Below are 9903 nucleotides of genomic sequence, written 5' to 3'. Positions count from 1 at the left end.
TTTGAAAGGACACTGTAGAGAGGTTGGTGCTGGTCTCTTCTTACAGGTAACTAATGACAGAACAAGAGGGAATGGCTTCAAGCTCCAACAGGGCAGATTTAGACTGAACATTAGGAAAGAATTTTTCACAGAAAGAGTCGTCGGGCATTGGAATAGGCTGCCAAAGGAGGTGGTTGAGTCACCATCCCTGGATGTGTTTAAGAAACGTTTAGATGTGGTGTTGGGGGATATGGTGTAGGGGAGAACTTTGTAGAGTGGGGTAGATGGTTGGACTCGATGGTCCCAAGGGTCTCTTCCAACCTAGACAATTCTATGATTCTATGATTTCAAGCTGGTCAACCAGTCTCACCATATATATTTGCAACCGGGTCTGCACACCTTGTTGCTTCAAAGACTGAGATATCTTAGGAAGAAAAGGATGGCACAAACAGATAAAAATTCATGTAGGAAAAGGAAAACCTTGGGAGAGGAAAAGAAGACATGACTCACAATCAGATTGTCAGAACTGCAGGATACATGAAATCCTGACCTCATTTGAGACCCCACCTGGAGTACTGTGTCCAGCTCTGGAGCCCCCAGCATAGGAAAGACATGGACCTGTTGGAGCAGGTCCAGAGGAGAGCCACAAAGATGATCAGAGGGCTGGAGCACCTCTCCTATGAGGAGAGGCTGAGACAGTTGGGGTTTTTCACCCTGGAGAAGAGAAGGCTCCGGGGAGACCCTGTTGTGGCCTTCCAGTACCTAAAAGGGTGCCTACAGGAAAGATAGGGAGCAACTATTTACAAGGGCATGTAGTGATAGGATGAGGGGGGATGGCTTCAAACTAGAAGAGGGGAGATTTAGATTAGATATTAGGAAGAAATTTTTCACTCTGAGGGTGGTGAGACACTGGAACAGGTTGCCCAGAGAAGTTGTGGAAGGTCCATCCCTGGAGGGGTTCAAGGCCAGGTTGGATGGGGCTTTGAGCAACCTGGTATCCTTGCTTATGGCAGGGGCGTTGGAACTCGATGATCTTCAAGGGCCCTTCCAACCTAAACCATTCTATGTTTCTATGACTCACTTTGCCATTAACTTCATGAAGGCTGAAGAGTACAAAATCTCCTCAAGCTTCTATAGAAAAGGGTGCACAGCTGATGTTTCTCATCCTTGCTTATAAAACCCTAAAAACTGTCCTTTGCCATAGTTACTGCAACTGACCTGCAAAAGCACTCTTTACAAGTGCTGACTGTATTTTTAGCTGATCTTGCATGTGACTCAGTAGAGAGAAATGAGGCAAAGCAGTCCCATGGGACTTCCTAGCTCTCTACACACCATCACAGATCACCACAGCTGCAAGTCCTAGAGACGAAAAGGAGGCATTTCCTCTGCTCAGATGTATCCTGCCACCAGGGGACGTGTCTGTAATTTAACAAACATCTTAATAACAACAACAATTGGGTAAAAAGGCCACTGACCAGACACAGGTCATGGCTGTAGCTGATCATACTTTCTTAACATACCAAAAGAGGCGTATTATTCAGCCAGTCCTAGATTTTGATCTTTCCTTGACTAATCTGGAGGGGGGGTGGTGTTATGATTTAGGTCATAATTCCAAGAAGTTCAGTTTTCTGGAGCAGTGGAAATCACAGGAAGAGAAGTGCTTCCTGCACATAGCACTCCTCCACAACGTACCAGTGGTTTTCCATAAAAAGACTGTATCTGAGATAACAGGGAAAAAATTGGGTACATCCTCAACAAAGGTTCTGGCTAGACACTTCTCTCACTTCAGGCTCAAGAGGCACCTGTTTGTAGCTAATTAGCCTGTATTTTTAGCAGTAGGAGCTGGCTAGGCTATGAAGTAGACCTTCAAGGGTTAATCCCTGGCCATGTTTTTTCTGGTAAGTATATGAAAAAGAAACACTAATATGCTCAGGAGGAGAATAAAAGCTTTCATAGCACAAGGTTAATCTGCTGACCCAAGGCACTGCTTGTGCAGTTCACACCAGCACCAAAGCCCTTCCGAGTCTTAATCTCCCCGGTTCAGCGCTGTATTGCTTACTGTCTGCTTTCAGCGTGCAGGACTGCGGGCATTTGTTTATTCTGCGCGGCAAGGAAGACATTTTTCAGCAGTTTTTTTTTGATGATAACAGAAAACCAAGAGCCAGGCTCTGTCCGCAGAAATGTGTAAAGATTCAAAGGCATCTTCATTCAAGACCTCATTCAGCATTGTACGAGGTATGTTTGTTAACAACTCTCTGTTTGCTGCTCCAGTCACTGGGGAAGATAATTAGGAGCCATAAAAGTCATACTCCATTTTAGCTCACAGTAGAGATAATTTGATTTAGTAGGGGACACATCTTCTAAATTAAGATTAATGATCACCATTAAGACTAGATATTAAAGTTTTTAGGAGAAAGAGAAATGCATATATACCCCCAATGTCCTTCTTTAAAGAAAGAGAACTGTCAGAGAATAACCATGATCTGTGTCTTCAAGGACATTTGGACTAACATTGGTGGCCAAGGAAACAAAAAAGGCTCTCAAATAACCACACTTACCAGAAATATTAGCATGTTCCAGGCAGGCAACCAATCAGAGCTCCTTAGCTGGCCAAGATACAAGCTGAAGCCATTGGCCTTCAGTCACTCTAGTAGAGTTACAACATCACACCATCCATACAAGCTGAAACTGCCCCGTATTGGTGTCAACCTATGTGGAAAGCGTCACTTTCCACTGCCATTAACTCGGCCATGGTGAGAAAGTAGGAGGTAAAGATGTGGCCATTCAACAGAGAGAAGCCAACTAACCTCTCCATCTCATGCCTGTGGGGCAAGTCTTCAAATGGAAATAAAGAATAGTAACCCTGCCAGGGCTCTTCTCCTTTTCTGCACAGATTTATAAGATGGAAACTGGACTTACGTCTCCAGTGTGAGTGCAGACCTGAGATATATCTGTCAAATCATTCGGAACAGAATTGAAGTCTTAATTCATCTCTGCTTCTAGTTTAGACTGATAATATTGTGTTGAGAGAGAAAGTATATTTCCCCAGGCACAGTCTGCTTCTAGTTTAGACTGGTAGCACTGTGCTGAGAGGAAGAGTACATTCACCCAGGCATGGTGCCCTTCCAAGCCAACTACTTGACTTCTGAGCTGGAGAGGATTTCTGTCTGTCCAGCTCAGAGACCTGAAGAAGCAAAAATGTTTAGGCACCAGCCTGAACCCTCCATGTCACAGGTCAATTTTAAGCATTGGTGATGTGCCCTTCAGCTTGGTATGTTGGCACATGTTAAGATCTGTGCCCTGGAAAAATGTCTGAGATTTGTACTGATAGACTCAGATTCTCAAATAGGACATACTGACCTTCCTTTCAACAGAATCCATTGAGTTATACATTGCTAAGGATTTTGCCAAGGTAATTTAAAGGCAGCAGTATCTTCTCTCTGCTGTTGAGCTGGATACAATGGTCTGCTGAACACACTTTGCTGGGAATTCTCGCTAGTCTGCCTGTCTTCAAACTGCTCAGAACAGAACTGACCAGGACAATCCTATCTGCACCATCCTAGCTCAGTTTTGACAGCACCGACCTTTTTTATGGAGTGATGAAGTCCTCTGCACTTCCTTTTCCTGTCCCATTCCCACTAACATAGTAATTTCTCATTGTAGGTAAATCTTCTCACCTTGAGATTTCTTCAGAGCCTCCTCTCACCTCAGACATAGAAAACATTTTGCAGAAGAACCCATCTGGTGAGATGATGCCTGAACCAAGCTCTCTGCAACTTTACAGACAACCAGTCTATAATAAATGCAAGGACCTCACCTGTTTCAGCTTCGTTCCCACCATGGAAGCACTGCTGTCAAGCACAAATACAACGTTCTTTGGTAACGGAGGAAGATCTGTGGGGGCGAAGTAGTGCACGAAATACCCATTAAGAATCTGTGGAAGAGCAAGGAATTCAGGAATCAAAGGTAGATCATGATGCAATGTTCTACACACATCATTATGGGATATTTGGTTGGGCACACCTGATCCTGCTTTCAATGTCTGTATCTACATTGAAGGATATGAGTGCTCCTTGGTGTCCCTCTTAATTCTGGTCCCCTATTTATCCAGACAGGGGGAGCCTTCTGGAACTCCCCACATCTCCTTCCACCGTGGACATCAGGGTTTCCCTCCAAATGCAGTAAGGATATAACTTATGTACCCAGGGATTAGAGCCACAACATGCCTTTGGGCAACTGGCCTTGTATCCAGATATATACAGACACTGTACTGAGAAACTGAAAAGCAGATACAAAAAAGAAACTCAGTGAAGTAGATTTCAAGTCCATCTTGTGGCTGCCAACTGACTGGTTTTATTTTGGATCGTTCCTACTAGATGGAGAAGTAGCCTCCACTCGGAAAACATTTTCTAGGACACTTGGAGCATGCAAGACAATTGAACCATCTCAGGTATAATTAATAAAACAGAAAAGATGAGTCATGTGTACAGTACCTGAACATCCCCAACACTCAGCTCCCTGTTGACATCATATCTAATTATGAAGTCTCCCAGAATGCCATTTCGGGCGATCCTGGTTTGCTCAACAACACTGGGATTGAACGTAACTTTAGCTAAGGTTTTGGTATGTCCAACTACAGTAGAAGGAGGAGGAGAAACATCACCTGTTGAGATAAAACCAAAATATTACAAGTTTTTTCCATCATCTTACAGATCTCTAAACACAGCACACACAGTATCACCATGGGGTCGGGTCAATTAGCATAGTTACATACTGAGATTAAAGATTCAGCTCACCAGTGATAAAAAAAGGACTTAATAACCTGTGGGTTTTGGTACATAAGAGATTCATAATGCTGATGACCCCTTATCTCCTGTGCAAACCCTGTGGGAGGGGGGGAAGAGCCAACAGGTCGTCCTGAAAAATAGCCAAAGGAGGGAGTCCTGTGGCAGCAGGACGGTCCTGTTTTGGCTCAAAACTGCAGGAACAGGCAGATAAACGGCTTCAGCACAGAATCTTGAAGGCTGTGGTGTGGCTAGAGTGAGACTTTTGCTTAATTATCCACAAAATTAATGTTAAAGTTGACACCCGTAAGTAGGCTAATGAGCAAAAAGAAGAATATGCTAAACATATATGACTATAGCACCCGGCTCTCCATCCAAATCATACTAAAACATCACCCCAGGGAGGGGATCAGATAAGGTTAGCATATAACGTGCAATAAGGAGAGTGTCTGTATGAGAGATCTCTCTCAGGGAGAAGAAACGTGAGACCTAGAAGAGACTGTCAATGGGCTGTGCTCCTCTTCCCCTACCAAGACAGGGATGCCTTCTTGGTAAGCATTGCACCTTCACCTCTTGGTGAAGAACTCCCAGAATAGCATTTATTCATTACCTGTTTATTCATTTATCCACCTATTCATCTATTTTGCCTGCATCATTGTAGTACATTAGCGCTATTGCAGCTAGTGCGTTTATCTGCGGCAGTTCTGAATCTGTCATATCAGTTGTTTCAATAAATCATTTATCTTTACAGCTTTGTGATGCTATCTCAGTGAAAGCCCTCAGCAGGGCTTTGAAACAGGCGAAAGCTGAGCTGTCTTAGTCAGAGCCCTCGGCTCTGAAACAAAACTTGTCAGGGCCCTGAAACAGAAACAAGACAAATACCCTTTTCACAGAATCACAGAATCATAGAATGGTCAGGGTTGGAAGGGACCTTTGGAGATCATCTAGTCCAAACCCCCCGCCAGAGCAGGATTTAACGTGACATAACCCCTCCCCTCTAATTCTAAATGGAAAGCAATATTGCAATGCCATCAGGGGTATAAATGCTTAGGCAAAATTCCTGTGCTCACTTCTGTTTGGAGATCACTGAACTCAAAGGCCAGATATTCTCTGTATGACGGTTAATTGCTTTCTGTATGAACATACAACTTCAGACACGTATGTGGTATTTATTCCAGCCCACTCTAGACATCTAGAGGACAGATCCTATACCTGAGATCCTGCCAGTCAATGCAAGTATGATTCATTTGACCTGTTTAAACACTTCCTCTAGGATTAGATGAATCATACGGCAGATTTCTCCCTATTGATTTTAAAGAGTTCCTGAGGTGACTTGTTCAGATGCACTGTGGGCACATGAGGTGGGATTGATCTGACTCATCGATCACTTGATCTGACAAGCGTCTTATGTGTAATTGTCTACATCTGAACAAGTCATCTTACCTGCCTTTATGTTCAGCAAAGAGTTATAAGTATAGCTGCTGCAATTTCAGTCTTACTGGTTGAGACAAAATCCGGCACTTGCTAGTGCAGTCATGCAAACGGCATCCCTGAGATGTAACTCACCCTGATCTCCAAAAGTCCTTCCTGAGTCAATTAACAGAGATGCACCTTTCAGACAGCATCCTGAAGGAACCTCTTCTTGTCTTGTTAGCTGTGGTCATTTGCTAGAGTTGACGGATATGGAGATTCTGTGATGTCTCTCTGTGAGGCCAAAATCCCACCTGTACTCTCTTTTGGTGTGCCAGCTGTTCATTCCCTCTGAACTCCATAAGGACGCTTCCATGAGACTGATCAAAGGTCACGTTTGGCCCTGAACTTCCCCAGATTTTGAGGGCTTTCCCCCTTATCCTGACTAGCTATTGAAAACGCCAAAATAGATTCTTAACTGGTGTTCTTCTTGGGTGTTTCAACTCTCACAGTGATTATTCCAGCACTCCCCTGAGGCACAAAAGTTGTATTCTATCTGCTCATAGGCTGATTAAAATTGGTGGGAATGAGCTGCTTAATTATACTGGGGGGGTGGGAGGGGAGTGTCTCAAATCTTTGCCAAAGAAGGCCCAAGAAGTCTGTGGTATGGCAGGGAAAAGAAAAGATTGGTGAGATTCAGTTCCAATTTAGGTGTTCACAGTTCAAGTACCTACATCTGAGCTTATTTTCTAGGCTCCCATTATGCTTAATGGAGATCAGGTCAAGGGTGTCAGGGGAGATAGGGTATGATACATGTGGCCAGACATAGACGTCTGCTTTAGGATAATTTTAATTATGTGCCATACCCCATTAACAATACTGATCACAATTACAAGGTGCAGGCAGTCTTGGAAAGCTCCTCTCTAGGGTGTTCCTCCTATAACGCTGACTATGTAATGAAGAGTGGCACCTCTCCATGTTTGTAAAGGGCTTTGAGCAGCATTAGAGGAATGCAACATGACATCTGTATGCAACGTTGAACACAATCCACCTCACATCCAGATTCCACAGTGATTTACAAAATCAGATACATATGGTTATGATCATTTAACAAGTAGGAAAACGGAGACATGGAGTGGTTACCTAACTCACCTGACTTCCCACAGGTCAAAGTCCATAGAAATGCCGGGACTAGGGTTCTTGTGGGTTTATAAAATGATTAGCCAAAGCTGTAACATTTACTCTTAAGTGCTACGTACAGTCTAGACTCCTCTCAGCAAAAGAATGAAAGTAAGAGTCATAAATCTATGGTGTTACTTCCGTATTGATTTGGCTTTACTTGTATAACTGTCCTGTGAGTGCATTTGAATAGACAAGGCACAAGTGTGTACTGTTGAGGCAGAAAAGGGTTTTCTCATAGGTCCAACTTCTACACAAATAAATTATAGTTGGAGGACCTGGAATGTGAAACAAATTCATCAGCAAAAGTCTTGACCAAGGAGTCTGAAGGACAGATATTACTCAGTTTCAGTTAAGTCAAAAATTGATTCTGCATCATGGCTTCTACAACTATGCCAACTCCAATCCCTCCATCCTGACAGAAACAGAGAGAGTTCCCAGCCAGTACATTGAAATCACTTAAGGACACTAGTGTTGGATCTTAAAGGGGGCTTATAAAATGATTACCCAGAGCTTTGACATTTTTTCTAGAATCTGTGTACAGTTCAGATTTCTCCTGGCAAAGAAAAGTCATAAATCAATAGCTGTGTAAGATTTTACCTCCATCTTGATTTGTTTTTACTTTTATAGCTGCCCTTTGATCTCATGAATCAACAGATGTAATGTGTTTTTAATACACAGTGCATCAGATTTGCTTGTATTGGCCTTCCTGGATTTTCCATCTGCCTTCCATCGCTTCCAAAATCCCATTTAACTGTCAGTGTGTAGGAGATGCCCAGAATTCATCAAAATGACTTAACAGTTCATTTATTTTTTTCTGATCTATTTGAGGGTTTCACGTTACTTTCCCTCAGCTGCTGAAAAGCAGGCATTGCTGTTGGTTAGGCTGCCTGGCCTTATCAGGGTTAGTGAAAGTCAGTCTCAGACTGGAAACAGAAGGTCTCCCGTTGTACCCACTGTGCATATACGTCTGTGGCCTTTGGATTGCTGTGCTTCTCTGCCGTAAGTACATTGATGGGTGAGCACAATGTGCTGTGTGCCATAACAGGATGAGTTCTAGTCCTAGCATTTCTATGGACTCCGACCATCTGAAATCAGCTGAGTAAGGTAGCCACTCCATGCCTCAGTTTCCCCACCTGTTAAATGGGCATGATCACATGCATCCAGTTTTGTAAAGCACTGTGGAATCTAGATGAGATCATGTGGATCACACTGCATTCCTCTATTACTCTTCAAAACACTCTTTGGGGGTGAGACATGTCATCCCCTGTAACACAGACAGTTCTTTAGGAACCCCTGGTTTCCAACGCTGTCTCACATAGCCATTGTCAGTGACAAGAATAGCTGGGGAGGCTCCCCCATTTCTTCATAGCCACTCATCTCCCATCTCCAGGACAGAAATTAAAACCAAAAAATCATCTGATAGAAAAAATCCAAAATAACTTTTTTCCCCTGGAATAATAGGAATCAGGTCTGGAAAGCAGGTTATCTAATTCATCCCATGTTCCCAGACCAAATCCCTTCTTGCTTGATTTTATGACATGGGCTGGAAATGCTCCAGACTTCCAATAATGGAAACTCAGTACCTGTCCTTGCCAGTCCTTTCCAGAGCATCACTTTTTCACTGTTAGACATTTTCAATGTCTAATTTACATTTTTCTTTGTGGATTATAAACCCATGGCTTCTTATTCTTTCTGTTACTGACACAGAAAGCACGGTATTCTTTTCCTCCTTGCAGCAGCCTTTTATATATTTGAATACACTAACTATGTCTTCCCCCAGGTTTCTTTTTTAGGCAGCACTTGATATCTGGATCGCAATTACTCTCCTCCATTTATTGGCCCAGTTCTTTTCAAACAAGTGACTGAGAGAGGAAAATCTATGAGATACTGCAGAGTGCAGAGCGTGGATGAGCTCCAAAGACTTGAGCTGGTCTGTGCTCACACTGAGGTAGTTAATAGGGCCTTTAGACAAACTTTCCACCAAATTCAGCTAAAGAAGTAAACAGAGCAGCAAAAAGCATTTTTCATATGAAACTGTAGTCCTCACATGGCGAACAGTTAAACCTAAATTATTTTGGAGACTGGTAGAGTCAGGATTAGAGCTCAAATGCAAAGTTCACCCTCTGCTAACACATGGGGGTTTCTAGACAATCGTGATAAGAAATAAAAACCTTTCTGAGACCTACGACTTTGAAGACAAATAATCATTCTCAGGCAGCCTAGTGTCTCCCTGCCCAAGTCCATGACTAGTTCTCACACCACTGTGCTGGAGGAAAAGGATGAGGACATTTGTCCCTGAAGATGCTGGGTAGGACATCATTCAGAAATTGGCTCTATTCTGAGGTCACCAGAGAAGGCCAATATCATTGGCTTCAATGTCTCCCGTTTGGGGGTTTGTATGTGACAGAAGACAACACCTGCACATGCCAAAAGATCATTTTCCAAAACTCACATGCTTTGTATCTTCCTTTGGGAAAAATACAAGTCCCAGATGGAGCCGTGTGTGCAGGCGTCACTGACAAAGGAAATATCCTGCAAAGACCTGTCA

General features: G+C 43.2%; 1 protein-coding gene across 1 annotated transcript in view; it reads right to left on the bottom strand.

Annotated features, from left to right (window-relative positions):
* Positions 1–9903, bottom strand: part of ITIH5 (inter-alpha-trypsin inhibitor heavy chain family, member 5) — a 49302-nt gene that overhangs the window by 24249 nt on the left and 15150 nt on the right. The window contains 2 exon segments of the mRNA XM_009882958.1: positions 3797–3913; positions 4473–4642. Of these exon segments, the coding sequence (XP_009881260.1) occupies positions 3797–3913; positions 4473–4642 (287 nt within the window).

The sequence above is a fragment of the Charadrius vociferus genome, unplaced genomic scaffold, assembly GCF_000708025.1.
Source record: "Charadrius vociferus isolate BGI_N301 unplaced genomic scaffold, ASM70802v2 scaffold32, whole genome shotgun sequence".
Taxonomy (NCBI): domain Eukaryota; kingdom Metazoa; phylum Chordata; class Aves; order Charadriiformes; family Charadriidae; genus Charadrius; species Charadrius vociferus.
The sequence above is the reverse complement of the archived record's forward strand: the minus strand, read 5'-3'. Positions and strand labels throughout refer to the sequence as shown.